General features: G+C 36.0%; 1 protein-coding gene across 2 annotated transcripts; it reads right to left on the bottom strand.

The window, feature by feature from the left end:
• Window positions 1-21,714: 21,714 nt before the first annotated feature.
• si:ch211-266a5.12 (uncharacterized protein LOC557488 homolog) lies at window positions 21,715-23,387 on the bottom strand. 2 transcript variants are annotated; one of them, XM_046873955.1, is made up of 6 exons: window positions 22,903-23,387; window positions 22,711-22,773; window positions 22,466-22,597; window positions 22,298-22,351; window positions 22,155-22,229; window positions 21,715-22,019 (listed from the first exon to the last, which is right to left on the bottom strand). In XM_046873955.1, the coding sequence occupies exons 1-6, from the start codon at window positions 23,056-23,058 to the stop codon at window positions 21,924-21,926; spliced, it is 576 nt and encodes a 191-aa protein (XP_046729911.1). In that variant the 5' UTR covers window positions 23,059-23,387; the 3' UTR covers window positions 21,715-21,923. The 2 variants fall into 2 exon arrangements, with proteins under 2 accessions (XP_046729911.1, XP_046729910.1); XM_046873954.1 differs by having other exon boundaries at window positions 22,466-22,600.
• Between the last annotated feature and the right edge of the window lie 609 nt (window positions 23,388-23,996).

Below are 23,996 nucleotides of genomic sequence, written 5' to 3' on the forward strand. Positions count from 1 at the left end.
AGGCCTACAAAATGTCCTCCAGCAGGCAACCACTGTGCATGTTTCTGACTAAATTGTCAGAAACAGACCCCATGAGGGTGGCATGAGGGTCCGGCATCCTCTAGTGGAATGTGTGCGCACAGCCCAACACCATGTAACTCAATTGCAGTTTACCTGAGTACATTAGAATTGCTAGGTTTGCCATTGACATCCTGTTCTATTCATGGATGAACGCAAGTTCACACTGAGCACATGTGAGAGAGATTGGAAGAGTCTGGAGATGCCTTGGGGAATCTTATGCTGCCTGCAACATCATCCAAAATCACTGCTTTGGCAGTGGGTCATTGATGGTCTGGGGAGATATATCTTTGGAGGGTCACATAGACCTCCATGTGCTAGTCAATGGTACATTTACTGCTTAGCCATTCTCAGAATTTTCGCTGGTGCAGTGCGCTCTGGGTTCCTGGAAATTTCTGGATGACAGAAGGATTAATGCAATTGACTGGCCTTCATGTTCCCCAGACCTGAATCTAATTGAGAACCTCTGGGACATTATGCATCGGAACATCTGAAGCTGCCAATTATCACCACAGACAGTCCAGGAGCTCAATTATGCCCAGATTTAGGATATCTGTTAATTCTATTATGTTTTATAAAAAGAAAACTGCAAGAACATGTCAAGATTTACTATTTAATCTCTATGTGAATTTACAGTTTTGTGTTGCAGTGTTGAAGTGTGTGGTTTTGTTTTCTCCTACATGCTTGCAATATTATTATTAGTCAGTTACTACTCTCTAATTTTATTGGACATGTGTGATTGGCAATGTTTCCTTTAACACACACTCACTGTTCAGATGTGCTGCTGAAACATGATTGGATGAATAGATAAATGGATGAATGTGCAGGTGTATATAGGTCTTTCTGTTAGTTCCTGGTCAAACTATGTTTTTATTTTACTAAATAAAATACCAGCAGCTTAATAAGAAATTGTGTATAAAATCTCTACAATTGTTAGCCAAGCTGAAATTTATTCTGATCAATATATATTTATATATAGACATCACACACTCATATATAAATGGTGGCCTATTTTAGGCACACAGGGCCACATCTCAACTGTCAGATCAGTTTGTCATGAGGAGTGAAAGGTGTAAAGTTGTTGTGTTAATAGATGCATGTCATTGAGACTCTATACGTGAAAGCTTAGATCATCATATGATCTTTTAAATTCTCATGCTGTCAGGTTTCTGTTTTTGTATTTTATTTTATTTTTTTGATTGATTGATTGATGAAGGAATTTTAATCTGTTATCAACATACATTACATACATACATACAGTTATAGTGCATTGAATAACTGCTGTATTTCAATCTGTTGGTTACTCTGTTTTCTCTACTTAGACACTTAAAGCATCAGCACTTTGCAGTGCAAGCAAAATAGCCATTGATGGCCATCTATAAAACAACCTTGTCCCACACTGAGCCTGTCTTGCACACTAAGACCTTTACTGTCAGTCTTTAACATGGCATTAGGTTACAACACAGGGATTACTCCACAAAGATCTGCCCTCCCAGGATAGTACAGAAAGAGTATATATAGCTGGCTTGATGCATAGCCAAAATATTACCATGTCCACCAGCTATTACCCTCTCCATGCCCCTGTGATACTCCCAGTGAGAGGCTCACAGTTGCACTGACCCAGGTCAAAACTAGAAAGCATTTAGGAGGTCAGAAGCATTAAATCGTTCTCATTTTAGTGTTTTATTTCCTATTTGAATTATCCTAATTAGGATCTCTTGTCTTTTGGAATATAGAATAACATACAGCAGTGTACTCCTTAGTCATTATGTTGAAGAGGTCTGCTTCTGTATATACAGCTAGCAATTCCACTGTATTATTATGTAAACGTGACATTAGGAAAGTTTAACACTGACATACAAGTGACACGTGCAGATTAAAATATACTGTGTGTATCTTGAAAATAACTCTGGTTATCTGTGAAGTAATTAAATGCCCAACAATGGAAAAGATTTTCACCTCCTTCTTTATACCCAGCTGCTCAGGCAAATGGAAACATTTACAAGCCAGGTTGTGTGCGAAACCTCTCTCTTGCAAACATCATGATTCAATCATATGTGGACCACCAGCATTTTGCAGCCAAAGAGACTTCCAATCAGACTTTATTTGGTTGCAGATCTGTTGTGATGATGATTGAAAATTGGATTTTTCTTTTTCTTTTTTTTTAATTTTCCACTTTTGCAGATTACATTATGGAGATTATATAAAATGTTTTGGTCTTCCTATGCTCTCCACTTATACAGAGATTTAGGGTTCGAAGACATTGTATAAATATAGTTTATACCCTATATAGGGTTTTATAAGCCATTGGTTTCATTTTGTAATGGAATAAAGAAGCAAAGTTTATGATTGTAGTGCTAAAAGCTTCAAACATTGCTTGATACAAATTCCAGAATCTGTAATGGAGATATCCTAAAATGATTTGTGCAGAGTTTAGTAAATGAAGAGCAAAAACAATAATACAAGATTTGAAAAGGAAATAGATGCTTGCACGTCTTGTGTACAAATCCCATCTTCTAGAATGTGCTGGAGTTGTGGGTAGAAAGGGAGGCTAATACATGTTCATACTTCTGCAGCTTTATTTGCTAAATGAACCTTGCTTATCCTAACAGTACGGGGTCATTGTGTTCACCAGCTTTATTTGGCTCTAAATCTTTGTCTGTAATAAGAGTTCAACAGGGTTGGCCAACTGACCAGAAGCAGGATGCTCATACGTTTACTGGAACAGAAATTTGATACCAACGAGCGGTCAAATGGATTAGAGACTGAATCCCAACTAAACAAATCCTGGTTCATAAAGATCACACAACTGTGACTGTCCCCATGCCTCAGCCTCCATCAGAGGAGAAGAAATTTGTTGAATATCCATGTAGCTCTGTCCAGTAAAAGTCTATATTATGTTTGTAAAACCCATAACTATATAACAGGACAGGACTATTTCTGACCCTTCAGGTTGCACTCATGCATTGTTGCATTCTCTCCCCTCTGGTGTCATTGAGAGGACAATAGACCTATACTGCACTCTGTGACCAGTTCTTTTTCCAAAGTTCACATAGGTATGGCTAAATCTAATATGTTCTTTGGTAATCTGTTTATTACCAAACCTATATTAAAAGGTTGTGAAGATTTTCAATGCATCATTGTGTTCAATGGCTTTTGACAAACAGAAAACAGTAGAATGGATACTGGTCTGTGTGAACTCTAGGGATTGTTGTGTGTTAAAATTCCGGGATTCCAGGAGATTACATTTGTCCCTTGTTCTGATATTTGATGTGTACATTAACTAAAGCACTTGACCAGTATATGAATAATTTTATAAATTGTGCTGCTGCCATATGAATGACTGGATAACTACTGCATATATAATTTTACAAGATGCATGCAAGCAGTGTGTGACATGCACTTTCAACTGTGTTTCTTCACATATTACATGCAGCTTCTTCCACTTTTGAATTGTTCTTTTGAATGCAAGAAGAAATTTTCTAATGTATTCAGTGTCACAGATTAGTTGTTTTTAACTTACACATAGGACTCTAAAGAAAAAAACGCAACCAGAAGAGTATGCTGTGGAAATATTGTGTGAGCAAGGCTACACCACACTGTCAGGCTTTCCAAGATCCATTACACTACATTTATAGGTGGTTACTTGATGCCATCCTGTTCATGCAGCAAAGACCCCCAGCCAAAGGTGTCACATAGCTAGAACTTGAACCACTACCCCAGGTGTAGAGTGCTCATTGCTGTTCAGCTAGTGATGCATTGTCATAAGGTGCAGGCTCAGGTTCCTAGTTATGGCAGATAGAATATTATTGAAACCCTTTCATCATGGCGTGCATTTATTCAGCACATTTTGCTATGCATTACCCCAAGAAAATCATTGTGGGTTCAAGTAGGCTGACAATGGATGTTGTGGATGTGTGTTTATTTTTATTACACACTTTTATTAGCTGTGACTTGGGTGCGTTTTGTGTCCATTATCAAGTCAGCAAAAACTAAGCTCTGAACCTTTATCGTGTTATTATGGCTCCATGAGTATGAAACATGTATCTGGAAATCAACCTCTAAATATAACAAGGATTTCTAATTATAAAGGAATAATTTTGTTTCCATTGCAGCAAGCGCATTGCTATAAGAGCTGCAGCCCAGGCTTGATTCCTGTTGCTTAGGCTATTTTGGAATCACTGTTATTCTCATAAAGATTTAGTTTATAGTCATCTGTCAAAGGTTTTGTACCTTTAGGCAATTTAAACATGCATTACCTAGGCCCATATGGTATCCAAGAAAAATTTCTATGTGATTTTCTAAGAAAGTTAGGCCATATGTGGGCTTTGCGTTTTTCTGAGAACTGTTCTATTTGAACCATGTCTGTATGTCACAGAACATTAACTGTTTTAGTGGGAAAGAGTTATTATTTGTCATTAGTGTTAATTGAAACTAATACCTTAGAGAGTAGTTTAAAATTACTTATGAATAAGAAAACCCTGCACACGACACATTTTTTCTATGTATTAACATGTATGTAATACAGTAATGGTTGTACTAAACTCTGTATATTGATGCTTGTATTATTATCCATAATAGATTAACAATTAAATGATCACCAGATACCATTCTTCTGAATTCTGATGCTTTAGTTCGTTCTAACCTATCTTCATTTTATTTTTAATTAAAATGTTTATTTTTATTGTAGATCTCAGGATAACAGCCCCACTGTTTACTTTTGTCAGTTTATCTCTGTTAACTTTATCAATGAAGTTAAATTGTTGTCATTTTATAGGTTAAGCGGTATCAAATTCATGTTTGATTATATGAATACCATGCAAACCCATGTAAAAGTGTTATTCAACACAATCTCTATGAAATTACACATGTAATCTCAACTCAATGCATATGATATCGTTCGGATATTATGTAATGGCATGTAAAAAGAGTTATTCATGTGCAAATAAAAGAAATAACACAACCACTTATTTGTGTGATTTGTAAAAAGTTCATGTAATTGTGAAAAATAAAGTGAAAAAATAAAAACTTAAAAACAAATCATGTGAAAGTATATTAATTAAGCATAAAAAAAACAAGTAATAATACATTTTTAAAAAATTGTTAAAAGATCTAACGAAATATAAATTATGTGGAGTACAATGCTGAACAGGCCTTGTACATAATCAGTGCAGACACTGGCAGGATGTTAGTTATGAAATAATAATTAACCATGCTCCTCCAGCACAGATGGGTTTCAGTGCTTTGCTTCCTGGCTTCTTTTTTTATGGAGCTATACTGCCAGCTCTGTATGTCTGAGGGTAGCTCTGGAGGTGGGCCAAGCGTAACTGAAACTGAGTCAGGCAACAGAACAGCTACAGTGATGAAGCTTTAGGGTAGAGTTCTCAATGCTTTAATCAAATTACTTTTTGTTGATGTTGAAAACTAGATTACAGTTATTCAGCTATTTTTACCTGCATACGCATATCACTGTTTCACTTAAAGTCTATTTATAACAGATTCGGTTGCAGAGTTTTGTGATTATGTTTTTCACACAAAAAGCAAAATATACTGTGAAAAAGCAAATAAAAGTACATGCAAAAATGTGCTAAAACAAATAGGCTTTAAATGTTACATACATAAAATATTAAATAAAGAGTGGTGTATTGTAATAAACTTAACAAAGTCAATGTTATCTCATAAGCTGTCTTTATGATTTTGAATGAGGAGGTCTGGAGTGGAGTCAGCATTCCAGCATTTTCAAAGGTGTTTAGTTAGGTTGAGGTTAGAACTTCCTAAAGGACACCTCAGTTCTTTAGCCCAAGCAAACCATGTCTTCATGAAGCTCACTTTGTGTACAGGGACACGGGAGATTTTTGGAAATTTCTGCTGGGACATTTCAGGTTTGAGCCTTTTATTACCGGTAAGGGGAAATTTTAATGATACAGTATAAAAAGAGATATTTTTCTAAAAAAGATCTTTACTAGTTAATTGCGAAAATAAAAAATAAAATAAAAAAATGTATCCTTTCTTAAAACTTAGTCTTGGATCAAGGCTTTATTTAGCCAGAACATCCGATGTGTGTTGGGAAAGGTTTCATGTGGAGTGTGGATTTTAGAGACAAACAGAATGAGACCGTGTTGAGTGGTGAAATAGTGAAACACAAGCTGTCATCATGGGAGATGAATGACAGGTTGTACAGCAGATACAACAGTTGTGTGAGTTTCCATCAAGAGCACTGGTGTACTGGTACTGGTGAAACTTATACACATGAACATATCCTATTTGACCTGGACTGTATGTTCAAATGGAAGGTATGTGAGGGCTTTACTTAGAAAACATGGATTGGCAAGCTATTCTATAGATTTTATGGTATTTTTCAAACAAATTGCTTTTCTTGATGATGTAGTACATTCTTTCACATAAAGTTGGAAGCATGTCACTGTACCAAGTAACTGTAACATTACAGTTTTTCTTCACTGAGGTCGAAAACTGTTCCAGCATGACAATGCCCCTGTGCACAACAAAAGCCTCCTTAAAGATATTATTTGCCAAGTTTAGAATGGAAGAACTCAAGTGACCTGAGCTCAACCCCACTGATCACCTTTGGGATGAAAGGCTGTAATCTCAGTAATCCTCTTGTAGCTGAATGGACAAATCCCCACAGCCATGCTGAAGAGTGGAGGTTGTTATGCTGTCTAGGGTACTGCTTCATACTCAAGAAGTGGTGCATAACCTTATTCCATCAGGGAAGATTTCACATATGTTCTGTTTTAGGCATCCTGGGAAAATTCTTCACATATTTTCTACATTACGGTACAATTTCTGATGTTTTCTATTGTATATTTTGAATTCATTAAATTAATAGGCTCATATCCATTTCAAGATGCCATGAAACTCTTCATAACTCAATTCTGATCAGCAGTTGAATCAACAATTTGAGATCTGATGTCTTCTCAGCATGGTATCTCTGAAACAACTTCAATAAGATAAGATGCAGTTGCAGTAGTAGTACCTGTTTTTTAGTGTGAATGCTGCTCCAGAGACAACTTGTGCTTGCCTATGGCAGAAGCTCCAATCAGCATGCCACGGGCTTTGTGGTTGACAGCCTGTAAACACAGGGATTTCGAGTGCCTTTCCCTGGGATGTGATTTCAGCAGGCTGTTTAACAAGGCATTCCTAGCGATAGTTTTCACATGGTTTTGATTGTCAAGGCTCAGTTCTTGGATCCAGAGAGTTTTCTCACCTGATCTCTCTCCAATCATGTCTGGCAGCTACGAGGACCACAAAGTGAAAAAACACCCGTGTTAGACCTGTGATAGTTTTTTATTATATTACAAACAAATGTTTTTTGTATTAATTACTGATGTTACTTAGAGAGACAAATGTGTGTGTTAATTTCTTCAATCACATGTACAGATGTTTAACTCCTTTGCCATTTGTCTATTTTTATCATATTACCTTACTTACCGTACTTAACAAGACAAGACAATTTACACACACACACACACACACACACACACACACACACTTACACTTGAATACACTATGGGTATACACAGAAGGAACAGAAAGTGGATCTGAATAATTCATGTACTTTGCATGAAAGGCCTACTGTGGATCAATGTTCATTTGCTGAAAAACACATCACATAAATACAATCTCTTTTAATACCTAACAAATTACAAGTCCTTAATCTTTGACCACAAATGAATGTTACAATAATTCTCATATCAAAGAGACTGTTGTGTTATTTTTTTTTTTTCTAACCAGATTATTTTATTCAGATCCTTCAGAAAAGTGAGACTGTTGTTCAAGGCCATCAATGGTCTGGCCCCGGCCTACCTCGCGAATTAATAACGGTCTACCAACCAGCCAGAACTCTCTGCTCATCTGGACATACCTCTCTAGTCATTCCCAAATACAAATATTAAAAGTTTGGAGGCTGGTCATTTGCTGTCCAGGGACCAAAGCTGTGGAACGCACTTCCAGCACACATACGATGCGTCACTGTGCTGAGTGTTATTAAATCGCAGTTAAAAACTAATTTATTCTTACAAGCTTTTAACACGTTGCCCCTGATTCAACTGCTATATTATGTACATTGTGTTCTTATATTTTATTGTCTATTGTTGTTTTCTGGAAAGTGCCTTGTGCTCCTTTTGGTTGCTATTCATTATTTATCAATTCTTTAATAGTCTCACCAATAGTCATAATTTTCCTGCCAGCAAAGCATGCTGTATGCTTAATGCATGTGATAGAGCTTTCCATATTCATCCTGCCTGCTATCGATATAAGGGATCCACATATTTCACACACGAAGCATGATGTATTGGAGGCAAGCCTACCCCTGATTGACATCATTATTTTTAGTGGGTGCAAAATGAGAAGCTGAACAGAGAAGCTCCTTGATCCCTTGATGAATTCCTTTTAATGGTTGATGAGTCTTGTGAAATAGAGTCATATAGCAGTAAATGTACAGAATGCTGCATAATGTATTGTGTGCAGTCTTAAACGGGTTCAAAACAGCTCTCTCAAATTAAACAGTCAAAAGTACCTAGGCTGAATGATGCATAGTGTTATCCAACCTTGCTCATTTATAGAAAAGCAAACCTGTCTTTGATTATGGGAGTAATGTCCAGATCACATTACCCAGTCAGACTGTTAGACAAGTGCAGGCCAAACAGTATGCGCTGACTCAGCACTTGCATAATGAATGATGTTTTTGGAATTAAGGCCAAGTGCATAGAGACAGAGAGAACTAGAGTAGTCATTAGAAAACAGTTGGCATCAGACCAGAAAAAGACATACAACATACTGTACGAGTAACGAAATACAATCCTCAGTAGCTAATACAACTATGAAAAATGTTTTAGCATTCACCAATAAATTAAAATACTTTCCCCAAAAAAACATGAATACTTAGTTAAGTGATAATCGAAACATGTTTTAAACCTAAAAATAATTCAGATCTTTCTTTTAGGTTTCAGATATTGAAAATGTTGATATATCCATGTATATTCCTTGTGAAATCAGGAGTGTACTTAATTCTACTGGTAAACTTGTACTTCTCCATGTAGTATTATAAAAATTAATTCAGTTCATTAAAGGCTTTTAAATGCTGTGTAGTATTGGGTTGGACCTATTATTGGACCTATGATTTTCAAGGTGAGAAAATACAGGTACTTTTTTCTCAACTGGATACAAAGCTGCATTCTCCATGATTGAACATGGTCAGAGAAAAAAACATAAATATAGACTTAAACTGAAGGACTGTGTTTTGTGAATAGACTGGGGCAGACTGTTTGTACAACACTGCTTGGATGCTGACCCAAGCACGCTGCAGGGTACAGGGTATCAGCGTTACATGCGTTGCCAACAACAATCTCACGACTGCCAAACTGCACTTTAGGACACTAATACAGTGTCATGTGGCTTCATGTGATTGCATTCATACATATCATTTTTTTCAAAGTATTAAGCATACCTGAGATTTAGCTCTGCAAATTTTTTTGCTGATTCTTGATTACTCCCTGTCCTACACACTCATTGTGTTTTTCCTTGTTTAACACACACTCTTTTACTCAGGAAGGATAGATTAAAAGTGGACCTACTTATTTTGTTTACATTGTACAGGTTGTAGTGTGTGCTGGGGTTTGTAGCTTTAGTGGACAAGACTCTCAAACCTGTTGTCTGTGATTTGTAGCTAAAACTCTTTAAGTGATGGCTTTATGGACATGTAACATCTCTGAGTAAATTATGCTGAAAGTGGTAATATGTTGCTTTGAGACAAAGAACAATAATCTGGGAAAGCCACTTTGATGTTTATCCTAAATACTGAGAATTTATGATTTGTCATCTTTGTAAAATTGAATTCAATAAAACACGAAGCAGGATTAGGTATACCGTTATGGGAAAATAATAAAAGACTGGATGGGTGATGTTACCACCTCTGAACAAATTCTTTATACTGAACAAAATTATAAATGCAACACTTTTGTTTTTACCAGCATTTTTTATGAGGTGAACTCAAAGATCTAAGACTTTTTTTATGTACACAAAATACCTATTTCTCTCAAATATTGTTACCAAATCTGTGTAAATCTGTGTTAGTGAGCACTAATTAGTTAGTGAGGTAATTCATTCACCTCACAGGTGTGGCATATGAAGATGCTGATTAGACAGCATGATTATTGCACAGGTGTGCCTTAGGCTGGCCACAATAAAATGCCACTTTGAAATGTGCAGTTTTATCACACAGTACAATGCCGCAGAAGTCACAAGTTTTGAGGGAGCGTGCAATTGGCATGCTAACTGCAGGAATGTCCACAAGAGCTGTTGCCCGTGAATTTAATGTTAATTTCTGTCTCCAAAGGCGTTTCAGAGAATTTGGCAGTACATCCAACCGGCCTCACAACCACAGACCACGTGTAACCACACCAGCCCAGGACCTCCACATCCAGCTTCTTCACCTCTAAGATTGACTGAGACCAGCCACCTGGACAGCCGCTGCAACAATCAGTTTGCATAACCAAATAATTTCTGCTCAAACTGTCAGAAAGCGTCTCAGGGATGTTCATCTGCATGCTCGTCGTCCTCATCGGCGTATACGACAGTGTGTTCCAGTTCCTGCCAATATCCAGCAACTTCGCACAGCCATTGGAGAGGAGTGGACTAACATTCCACAGGCCACAATCAACAACCTGATCAACTCTATGCGAAGGAGATGTGTTGCACTGCATGAGGCAAATGGTGGTCACACCAGATGCTGACTGTTTTTCACTGGTTTTATTCCACACCTGTAAGGTGGATGGATTACCTCGACAAAGGAGAACACAGATTTAGACAGATTTGTGAACAATATTTAAGAAAAATTTGCCTTTTGTGTACATAAAAAAAAGTCTTAGATCTTTGAGGTTACCTCATGGGTGCAAAAACAAAAGTGTAGCAGTTATAATTTTGATCAGTATATAAAACAGCATGTGTTTTTGTTGAGCTCCCTGCAGCCACTACAGCAAAAAAAAAGGATGATATGGACTCGTAACTCCCAGCACACTTTCCCCACTCACATTCCTTCCCCACTCTCATTCCTTCCCATAATGATTGAGCACGAGTAGCCAATTAGACAGGCAGACAGACACACCAGCACACACATATTATTTAAGAGACCCTCATTTACACACAACACAAAAGTGTGAGTATGTGTTGGGAATTGGGAGTCTGTGTCATCCATGTTGTTATGCTGTCGCAGCTGCAGCGTACCAATAGATGCGACAGCATCTGTGATTAGCATATTCTTTTTACCAATTTGACAAAAATGTATTTGAATGACACATTATTTATTTATGGTTACATTTTATATATGAAATATGCCCCAAAACGTAAACTGGGATCTCTTTTTTCACTCATATATTAATAAAGTAAAAAGTAAAAAACTAATGATTAAAATACTACTACTCTAGTAGTAGTTGTAATAACAATGACAACAATAATAATAAGCTGGTAATATCGCTAACAGGTGCTACCACTGACAGTCATCCATAATTTGTTTATATTTGTTTGTATAGCAAATAACCCATTCCTTTTCACCAACCAGCTGGTGTACTCTTACCCACACATTTACCACAAATTTATAAATTTACCACAATTTCCAGCTTGTTTTTTTCCATGCACTTTTAGGAGCAGTGAAAATTCCAGTGTATTATACCACTTTTTTTTATATAAGTTTTTTTGTTAACTGCATAATAGATAAGTGAATTCACATCGAATCAATGTAGACAAAAGCTTTCTTGTAAAGCTGATTTAAACTGCATTCTGAGACATCGCTGTGAAATGACAGGCTCATTGAATAACGGCTGTCATTCGTGTTTTGCATGTGCTAAGCCCTGGTTGTTCATCTGCATCTTGTTGCCATAGTGATTCTCCCGTCGTATTGTGTCTCTGGGTAACTTCATTTAAAAAATACATTATATGTTTTGCTTAAGACCCCCTTTTACAAACTAAATATAGTTTGAAATATGCCATTTTGTCACTTTGCTTTAGACCTAAAAGGCTGCAATGAGCAAGACACCCAAGGCTTTTGAAGATCACACTTTCACACTCTATGTATGAACAGAGGTACACACAGCTTTGAAAGCTAGTTCCTTTGTGTTTGTGATCAGACTGAAGTTCTCTTAAGTGTTTTTCTAGGATAAGCTAAAAGGTGATCTTAGGTTTGTAAGTCAGCCAGACACTGAGTAACCCGTGTTTGTCATTTTATAATAAAACAAAAACATCTACAAGCTAATCAGATTGTAATGTGATTATTTTTGTGCTTAATAACATAGACATATGGTCCATGGAAGTATACGATGGAACTGTAATAAATGGACATTCTGTGCCACCCAGATGAGGATGGGTTCCCTTTTGAGTTTGGTTCCTCTCAAGGTTTCTTCCACATGCCATCTTAGGGAGTTTTTTCTTGCCACAGTTGCTACATTAGGGACAAAGCTGCAATTATAACGAACAAACTTATACATTCTTTTATAACCGCTTTATTTTTGTGAAGCTGCTTTGAGACAATGTCCATTGTTAAAAGTGCTATGCAAAAAAAATAAATAAATAAATAAAAAAAATTGAAATGAATTGAACAAAAAGCTATTGTTTATTTTTATTCTTTGTGGGGGGGTTAAGGGTTAAGGGATCTTAGCCTTGTAAATGAGTTCTACTTTAAAAATGAAACCTATTCTAATAGGTTTGCATGTTTTGTTAGGTTTCGCTCACAGGAATTTAAATTGAACATTTTCCGTCTAGTGACCTTTATAGTTTCTTTATTCAGTATTTGTTTCTCACATACTCAATTTTAATAAATGATTATCTATGCTACATTTGAATGTCTTTTTTCAGACACTCTTATCCAGAGCAACCTACAATTATCTCATTTATTCAGCTGAGCAGTTTGAAGGCTAATGGCCTTGCTCAAGGGCTCAGCAGTGGCAGCTTGGAGGTGTGGGGAAATGATCCAACATCTTAACCACTGTACTACCATTTTCCCTTTATGCATAATTAGTAAACTATTACACACAATTCCCTTCTATAAACCTTAAGGTACAGTACTGTAATATTGTGCAGTAATATTTCAGACAATTCCAAGCTTCTTGGTATAATACGGAGCTTTCACTGTGCCCAGGTGTCTCACTGTTCGTTTTTGGGGTTTTTTAATTTCTCTGTTTGCCATTTAACCCCCCAACCATCTCTATTGATGACTCAGTATTGCCTATTGTGAAAGTAAGTTTGTGAAAGTGTGTGCATAGTGTCCTGGGAAAGATTACCTTCCTGTCCAGGGTGTACACCTGCCTCATGCCCACTGTTCTCAGAAGAGTTTCTGGATCCTCTACAACACTGACCAGGATAAAGCAGTTAATAAAGATGAATGGAGATAAAAAAAATCTTGTCTCTGAACTTTTACAACAAATTCTGTTCTGTGTTATGAATTATGTCTGCGTATGTGGTGTTTACCCTGTGGTTAAGCTATAACAACGTTTACATATAAACAAGTACTGTCTTGTCTGGAATGTGGATGACAGAATGTGCTTGAGCACCTGTTATTATTGACATCTGTCACATGTGGCTTTATTTTGCTATTCCAGTTATGAAATGCCTTGAATTCCTTAATTCCTACATCTTTTATATATTCTCCTAAGTCTTTCTGCCATTGCTTAGTTTCATGTATTGGTATTTGATATATTGTAGTCAGTATGTCTATGTTTTTATGTAGTATATAAGGTACAGCATTGTATTTCATTAAGAAAACATTTCATCTGACGTTATTGCATCCTTACTGTATATATTGCAGTTTAAGGTCATTGCATTTTGAACCAGTTTGAGAACTTTACATAGTATTCAACCTGCCTTTTACGTCTGAATATCAAACGCCATCTTCCTTTTATTGATATGCTGATACTAATATTTATTTTTGCTGAGCTGTGCTATTTTCACTCCACTCAGCACTTTCAGAACACCAAACAGATCTTCAGCATTGCGGTCTACAAGCTCGCACTTACCATCATTTTCCGACATCTCTCAAGTGGCGCTCATGCTCTTAGTTTAGGTGGTTAAAAATAGGAACAGTGTTATGATGTCATTGACAACATGGTGGCCTTATCAATAAATAGCACTATAATAATGCTTGACAGTTCCACTCTAGATCCACAAATCCGACCAGTCATGAGGATAAATGTTCATACAAAGCATTTGGGGAATTTAGGACTATTTTCAATTGCCTGACACCTTGTCTATTATTAAAGCATTTTTATACCCTGGAGTGCAGAGGTGTAGAGATTGTTTTTATAATGTATGATAATTGCTGCTGACTGAGTGTTCACTGTGCAAATATTTGTGCATAATTGCAGCAGTGAAATTTTTGCAGAGATACAGAATAGAAGCTTAATTCAACTGTAGATGCAGATGTATTTTGTAGTCTTTAAATAAGGCCTGTTTATTATACATAGCAGTCTAAACACCATCTTTAGGTCATGTGAACACATGCGGAGTTGTCTTCATGCGTACAGATGGAGAAAGTAATGTTATATCCACAAGGAATGCATTTCATTTTGTGGGTTTATTCTGATATCCTCTCAGGGAGTTTTTCCATGATTGTTCATTAGTAATATATACCTAAAGCTCTATTAAGTGTTGAAGCCCGTTTCCGCTACATAAAAGTAAATTTGCCTAATTCCAGTTTTTTTCTCTCTCGCAACTGCGACTTTTTTTCTCGTAAACATCCAACATTTCTGGTGCATCCACCGGTAACAATGTTGTGGGCCTGATGTTTGAAGCTGGTGTATGAACAAGGCTCCTCTGCTTCATCTGTCTTGTTCCGTCTCCTCCAGAGCTGATTGTTAGATACCATGTGATTCTATTGATTGTAGCCCATTTCATGTGTAAAGCTTTCTGGTACTACAGAGGCGGTGATGCTGCCAGATTGGCTATAAAAAAAAGTCGAGAAATAAAATAGAAAGAAAAAAAACCTCTAAATTGCGAGAAAAAACGACAAACTTTTTCCGTCCAAACTCTTTTTTTATGTGGCAGAAACAGGCTTTCATAATTGAGAGCTCCATGTCCCTATAAGTAAAAATGTAACTGAGTTTCAGCTTCACTTCAGCCACTAGGTGTCAGTATTAAAGTCTAAGTTGACTGCCAAATCAGCTTTCTAATAATACGAAGAAGATGATCTCTGTCTGAACAGGCCTTTAGAAGTGTCGCTGTATTTAGTACACTTCATGTGATCACATGTAAGATGTATGCAGATATACAGCACATGTTAAAAGCCCAGCTTGTCATTTTTATTTAAAAACCTGAAATTATATGCAGCATTTTTACAGTTAGATACCATGTACACTAAATATGACAGTACATCAGAAAATATTTTTTATAATCTTTTTTTATATATAAATTATTATTATTATTATTATTATTATTATTATTATTATTATTATTATTATTATTATATTTGTGAAAGGGAGTGTCTGTGTGGCTTTGGTTTGTTTTCTGATTCTTTTTGCACTGATGTCCATGTAGATACAATATCTTATTTGTATGGAAAATGTCACCAATAATGTTGATTATGGAAAGAAAAAGAGAGACATTTTTGTTTTACTTATGAATTATATATTATCTATACAATGAACAAAGATGTATGTATTATTTTACAACCATGGGTCATTTATGCAAGTTGCAAACCATGAACATGTTGATTATGGAATCAGTCAATCACTGTGTCTATCAATTAATAAAACAAACAAACAGTCTTCTGGCTTTGCCTTCAGGTTCAAACCAGAAAGCAGATTACAGCCAACAGATACAGGTATGTCATCTAATATTTTTTTATTTCTGTATATTTTTTTAGGATTTTTATAAACCAAGAATTAAAATTTTTTGACATTAAATCAACCATAGACTCAATGTCCTGCCAAACAAATTTAGTTTATGAGTTAATTTATATAAGTTGCTATATATAATAATACATAATTATTTGCTTGTATATTTTAGCAATTTCATTCTGCAGCCATTGTACTCATTAAGCATACAAGCCTAGTTATAGTAAAAGTTAAATTACAGGGGACTGATTCCTTACAGGTTTACAGTCATTTCTTCCATAGTGAAGCTGATGTGACTGACAGCAAACTATTTATAGACGTGAACAGAAATACACCACTGGATGGCAGACTTAACCTTCATGTACTGCTGAAAAAGGGCTTGTTGGTGGATTTATATCAACTCTCAATGTTTAAGATGTTAAATTAAAATTATTCAAAAATTAAATCAAACACCTCATGTGAAACCTCAACACACAGCAAGTCTTGTGTAAATACTCTGAGTAAATACTGACACATTTTGTCATTAAGTCAATCAATGCTATTCTCTGAGTTTCTATTTGAATGTAATAGTTTCCAACAATCTTGGACAGCTATGACTGTAACATCTTTAGCACCGACAAGTCATTTCTCTGAGTCTGTTAAAAGAAAAGGCCTAAAACCACAGTGCTGAAAGGCTAAGTACATCAACAACAGTGTACTCTATCTATCTATCTATCTATCTATCTATCTATCTATCTATCTATCTATCTATCTATCTATCTATCTATCTATCTATCTGTCTGTCTGTCTGTCTGTCTGTCTGTCTGTCTGTCTGTCTGTCTGTCTGTCTGTCTGTCAAGTGCATACTGAGAGGAAAATTATTATTTTTTAGACATGCCACAAAATTACATGTAAGAAAAATGAGAGATTGAAAAATGGATGTATCAACTCTTGATGAAAAGATCAACCACAGACTCTCACTTTGGACATAATAGTAAAACATAGATAGTGAAAATGTTGAGCTGTTGAGAGAGAGAGGGAAGTATGATAGAATGAAAGTGACCCCCTCAAAACACACACGCACATATGTGCGTGTGTGTGTGTGTGTGTGTGTGTGTGTGTGTGTGTGTGTGTGTGTGTATATATATATATATATATATATATATATATATATATATATATATATATATATATATATATATGTTAATATACAGATATATTTGTCTCAGTCTGATTTTCACTCTCACTATGTAATATATTGCCTAATAGAGACACTAAAAAGAAATAGAGAGACAGAGAGAGCTTGGGTGGGTGGTATATGGAGCACCTGAGTCATCAAAAGACCAGCAACACACCAGAGATGTACAAAGGTCAGTCAGAAGACAACATGTAACCACCATAAAGATTTAAGTTTATTGTTAGGTGTATGTGGTCCATAAGTACACCTCAAATAATCTTACAAAAAGCTCTTAAAATGTAAATAAAAATTAAATGAATATTCTCAGAGCCTGGACTTGTTTATTTAGTGAGCCACTTTAGTATAAGTGAATAGCATATTTATTGTTTTTTGGCATGCCCCCACATTCTTGCAACCACACACTGTGCACTGCAACAGAGAATGCACAGGAAGTGAGTAGTTTTTAGATGTCAGCATCTGGAAACCCTGTAGCCTCTGCTCTTTTCCATTTTCCCATATACAAATGTAAGTTTGGAGTTTATATAATTATATAGAAGTTATATTTAGTTTCAGGCTTCGTTTATGGAGGCTGCAGAAAGATTGTTATAAAGAATAATGGAGACCTCTTTTTTAGTGTTTTTTGCCTTGTCTTTGTTTAAGCTTCAAAAAACATATATGTTAATGTCCGAATGTTGCGTTAGTGAATTAGCTCACAGATGTTCTAACTTCTGTAATGATCTTAAACCTAAAACTACGGAAGAGCGTTTCTTAAATCCAAATATTTTTATAAATCCAAATTTTTTTTTTATCCAAATTTTTTTTTTTTATATATTATGTACAATTGACTTAGTCATAGGGTTTAGGGGAATGGAAGGGTAGAAAAGAAACTGAGTTGAATCAACCCTGAAGCAACACTTTGAGTTTCATAAATCAAATCAGGGAAAGAACAGACACTGACCCAAAAAATCCAATGAGAAGTCCACTGACACGTTTAAGGCATAGTTTCCATTATATAAAGAATTTGTTTCGGAGAAAGCCAAAGAAAGTTTTTTCCTGTTTGTGCTGGTACTACCCCTGTATGATACACCAGCCTGTCTCAGTACATCAAGCACACACATTTACATGCACAACTGGGGCAATATAAATGTAGCTAATCGACACACCTGCATGTTTTTTGGGAGGTAGCTGGAACCAGAGGAGAGAAGAAATCCCAGCTGATTGGGACAAGTAAGACTGTGCATTATGATGGAACGATACAGACTTGAATGATATTCACCAAATGAAAGTGTATTCCATTATCAAATGAGCATTTTATACACCTTCTTGATAAAGTGTTTATTTAAACCCAGGCACGTTTTCACTGCTGCCACTTGTTACTGTGTGTGTCACAATCTGAAAACTACAGTTTCGTTTATCGGAAGTCTAAGACTTTGGATCACTGAGCCAAACCCTCCGTGTCCAACAAACAATCAAAAACAAAAAACTTGGGAGACATGTGAGAGAGCACAATTTAGGGTAAAATTCTAAATTAAATCAGAGGTTGAACACAGCAGTTTTTTAAACTATGAGTAAGAGAGAGAAGGCAATAGTCAACACAGCATGGCAAATGTGTGAATCACAAGGCCTAAAGTACCAGGAAGTGACCTGGAAGTGGTAAAGGTGTCCTGGGTTGGTAGTAACTTCTTGTTAAACGGCTTCTTAGAAACCTGTTCTCATTTGAGAAAAGTTTTTGCCTGTACAAAGGTAAAAATGTGCAATAATATAACTCAAATTCATGTACATGCAGACATGACAATATCATACAAGTATTGATTAGGCTGATAGTACTTGAAATCTACACTTGAAATCTACTCGAAATTGCTCAGCTTTCTATGAAAAATGATGCATCATTCCTTGTTGTTCTTGTTTCCGTAGTCTGGTTTAAAGATAGCCATCTATAATATTGGTTTCTGATTCTTATCTTCATGTTTCAATATCGCCGATCTGACTTCATCACAGCTCCACAATATGAGCCGTTTGAACTCCCACACGTCCTTTTGTACAAGTTTCTAAGCACAAGACAATGTTAGTTTGTCATGCCCTTAATATTGCAGCTGTCTTGTTTTCTCTGGGCTTTGTGGGATTTCTCAATTTGTTTATGTTTGTCATTAAACAGTGACTTTTAAATTATAAAGTCAAGAAACGAAAATATTTATAACTTAGATTTGCTGTGAGCATGCATTACAAAAGGAATTAACAGGACTTGACATGCCTTTAACGTAAAACTAATAAATTATGGGTTGGTGTGATGCAGAGGGCCGTTACTACCCCATTATTACAACACTAATAATGTTTAGCTATCAAACACCATTCTTTTTTGTATCATTTATAGTGAGGTTTAATGCTGTTCAGCTTCCAAAAACAAGTTCCTGTTATTTGGTATGTTATAAACGACTGCTTTCACAAGAACTTCTCACTGTTCTGTTAATAACATAAATCTAAAAGGTCCTCATTGTGAGTAGTTTCCAGTTTCAGAAAACATAAAATATTCCTGCATTAGTTGTTACTGTAGGATTGATTAAATATATATAAGTGCATACAACAAAACCCTGTTGTCATAGCTGCCATTATAGTCAACATAATCATCAACAATGCTGTGATATAAAAAATACAATGAACACAATAGCATTGTGTATAATAGTTCAGCTACAGTGGTATATTGTGGTAATACTGAATTTTAAGTTTAATTATGAAACATACATTAAGTGATGCAGTATTTGAATATAGAATTAGATTATTAGGCCAACAGCATTCAAGGTTTGAACCCACACTTTATAGCATCTTGTGCATTCTTTAGCATCAGTCCCGAAACTCTGTCTGGTTATGGAGTCTTTGTAATGAGCAATTTAATTTTTGTTTCAAAGATCATTTGTGGTAAGAATGTGGGCAGGTTTTCGATGATTAGGTTGAGGTGAGCAGGGTTTCCTAACTTGAGTATGCCCTCCAAGCAAGAGCACAGGATGGAAAACTAGTGGTGAACTTCATTTGGTCCTGAAGAGCCAATTGCTCATGACTGCATCTAAAGTGCAGGAGAGGGTTTGAGTGAAAACGAAACTGCTGAGTCTACACACACTGCATGCATGCAGTTGTGTAAAATCTTTTTTTAGGTATGAGCAAAAAATGGAAGTGAGCAGTTTTCCTGAGAGACGGATGGAATTATTCTCCCATTGCCATTTATGTAATGAATTGCATCCAAGCATACAGGAATTTAATATAAAATAGATTTATAAAAATAGATTTGTACAGATAAAATAATATTTTCTTCAGTGTCAGATTTTTTTTTGTTTGTAATCAGTAACATTGTCACTAGGTAGGTGAGCATCATGTCATTATTAGAATGTTTATATTTGTACAGCCACTAATGGTCACTTGACAAATGTACATCGCTGTGTCTTTCTGTCTCTGTGCAGCAGCTTAGTAGAGGGTTGGGTCTGTGGTCTGCACAATGTGCACTGTTTATCGTAAGCCTCATCAGCTGTATGCTTACCAGAAGTGACAGGAGGTGGGGGTTTCTCACTTATCTCACAGCAGACAAACCAAAAAGGCGCCATATCTAGACTTAACAGTGGAAATTACGCATCGAAGTATGAAATGATATAAGAAGACATATTTAAATGATAGGTGCAGTGCATTTTAGTAACCAGTGTAGAGGTGCAAAGTATTTTTCCGAGCAGTTCAGTTCAGTTAAGTTTCTTGAGAAACAGGACTTCCTGTTAAATGGACGTCCTTCATCCCCCATACTCGTATAAAGTGCATCTGAAGCTGGAGGAGATGAGAACAGTTGACATCGTTATTTTAATGTTTTCATTCACAATGTTTTCATTCGATCAAAAATCTGTACATATTTAAGTGAGCTTGAATGCATGAGGCACGGCAGTTTTTTATTGCATACAAAATTAGTAGCTTGTAGAATGCAAATGTATTAAAAAAATAAATAAATAAAAATTATTATCACCAAATGGTGACTTAACATTCACCTGATGTCACCTTGTTTGATTGATCTGAAACACTTGCACATTGCTGTTCTCGAGATCGGTGTGTAGCACCCCCTATGGGACTTGAAAAAGAGGGAAAAAGACTGAACTCATTTAGTAGGGAGATGACATCTGTACTCTTCCAGCGAGTCAATATTATACTAAATCACAGTATAAATTTACCTACGCATGTATGGATGCTCTGTTTTTGTTGCAGTGCTTTGTGTTCACTCATGAGTCAGTTCAACAATCTCTAATGATACCATCATCTTGTACCACTGCCATGACACAGTGACACATTAATCACATTAAATGAAACATTTATGTTCACTTAGGTTAGTTACCAGATGCTTCCTCACTCAGCTGTTTCTCATAGAGTTTAATATACAGTATATGTCATGTCTAATGTGAGCTGCTTTTTGGAATAACTTTTAAAGGCTTCAGTGGCATTGAAGCTGTTTAGTTGTAAGTTACTCTGGATAAGGGGGTCTGGGTCTTCTGTATCTTCAGGCTTAATAAACATCAAATAAATACTGTTCTTGTTTCCAAACCAAAAAAAAACAACAACACTTGAAACAATTTTGATAAAATATTTCATTGAAATGTAGACAAGAACTGTTTGTAGTTTGAGCCATGTAAAGAAAATGAAACATGATTTTATTTGTTGTACTTGTAGAACCTTCCATCACATTTGTAGCACTTTGTATCACATATATAAAATAATTATTTTCCAATATAGAAATGTTGTATGATGTATAATTGCATCCAAACAGTAATTATCACACAGCATACACATTACATACAGCTTATGGGACATGTCTGGGAGCAGCATCAAGCTGAAATGTCTGGTATGGAGTCGATTCAGCCATTAGTTTTCCGGAAAGCCCTTCCAAGGATGTAGTGATGAAGAGACTTCAGTTCATCCATGGCTGTCTCTCGGATGGTTGTATGATTTAACTAATACAGAGAGAGTCTAACATGAGTGAATAATCTGTAGTAGGATCAGTATAGAAATGACAGTTTCTACAAAGGACAAAGCATATATGAAAAAATTCCATCTTACTAGACAACTCTGACTATTGCCATGCTTACCCTTTCAGTGGCATGGTTAAGCTTTTGTAGCTGAAAGATGGCCACCTCCTGTGCACTCATATCTGCTTCTGCAATCTAATCACATTATCATGCTTTTCAGTATATAAAACTTTTTTCATTGAGATTGTTTCCTCTGAGATTACCTCTAAAGCACTTTGATGGTTAGCCTGTTCATACAGCATCTCACATCTCTTCACCTGAAACAGTGAAACCACCAACAACAAAACAGTTAAATGTTTAATTTAACAAGCCTCAATACTCTAATAGTTAATAATGCAGTACTGTATAATGTTATTGTCAGGTGTGCTTACTTTATAAGAACAATTTCGCACTTTCTCAAGGGTTGAGATTAGATCAGGATGGTAGGTCTGGATATATTGGTCACTGGATAAAACGTTCTCATAGAATTCAATGATTTTTTCTAGGACACAACTGTGAAGGTACTTCTTTTCAAGGGAGAACAAGATATTCAGAGTTAATTATTTCCGCATGATGCCTGAATTTACTTTAATAGTGTAGAGCTAAATTTCTGTTAAAAGCTAAAAAGTTGTCTTACCTTTCGGCGGATCTTATCAAACGTTTTGCTCTTTAATAAAATGTTGTTATGGTCTGCACCTGGCTGGAGAATAATAATATATAAATGATATGTTAAGAATAATTGAACCCAGTTAACCTTTTTCAAAAAACAACAAAATAAGATACAAACAACACTGGATATTTTCCTTTTTATTTCTGAGAGGTTACTCACCACGACTTTGCTGACACGCTGGGTCATTCTCTCAACAATTAGTAGGTCAAGACATGGTGGATGCAAAGCGTACCTGGTTCTCTTTGGTACCCCATTATACTCCTGTACTGCTATTGCTAAAGTTATTAGCAGAACAGCATTCTGAACAACAGCCATGTCCGCAACCTGACTGTTCTGCTCGGCAATTGATGAAAAGATAGCTGCTTCGTGTGAATGAACCTGAATACTTTGTCCTTTCTTTACCTTTCTTTTTATGCCTCTGCAGTGCCTCCTGATGACAACAGGTGTTCCAAGATTTCTTCTTCTTTCTTGACCTTCTCCTTACTTTCTCTTCCTGTTAAGTTTTCCATAATAGTCATGTGATAACTTTAAGAAAGAAATGTTTACTACCAGGATGCAGGTTGAAACATGATCCTTGATGCCGAGAGCATTGTTCCTATCCAAGAGGCACAGTAGTAGTAGATAATAATAAAAATTGTAAGACCTTTTTTTTTGTGAGTACACAAAGGTTACCACAGAGTGAGCGCATATCACTACCATGTTTGGGCAGGATGTCCTAGATTCTAATTATAGAACAAGAAATGTCAATGTAAATAGATGCAAAGCAGAAAGAGTCACATTAGGTCAGGTTTGGGTGTTGGGGTCTACTAATAATTTTAACTGTTAATGGCCTACAGCTTATTATCTTACACTGTATGAGGCCAGCTATGGTACCTGAATCACATAGAGAAAAAACACATATGTGTATTTAGTCTATTTAAGACAGAGGTTTCTTCTGTCTGTGCTCAGACAAGGCAGAGCTGACATTGGTGTTTTAGTGCACACTAAACTTCATAACTCTTTGAATCATCAAATCTGATTGGTCAATTATGGGTGTAATACAGATTACAGGCATATTTTAATGTGCTCATTCTAATATGTTATGGCCAAACTACACCTAACCATCACACTCATAATAGGGTCTTTCACTGTTTTCACAAAGTTAACACAAAGCTAACAATTTCTCTAGAATCTCTTGTAGATTTAACTTTTTCCTTCAGTAAAATCAAGAGGCCCAAATGTGTTCCAGCAGGACAACATCCATATGCAAAAAA

This window comes from Silurus meridionalis, chromosome 18 (assembly GCF_014805685.1).
Source record: "Silurus meridionalis isolate SWU-2019-XX chromosome 18, ASM1480568v1, whole genome shotgun sequence".
NCBI classification, from domain to species: domain Eukaryota; kingdom Metazoa; phylum Chordata; class Actinopteri; order Siluriformes; family Siluridae; genus Silurus; species Silurus meridionalis.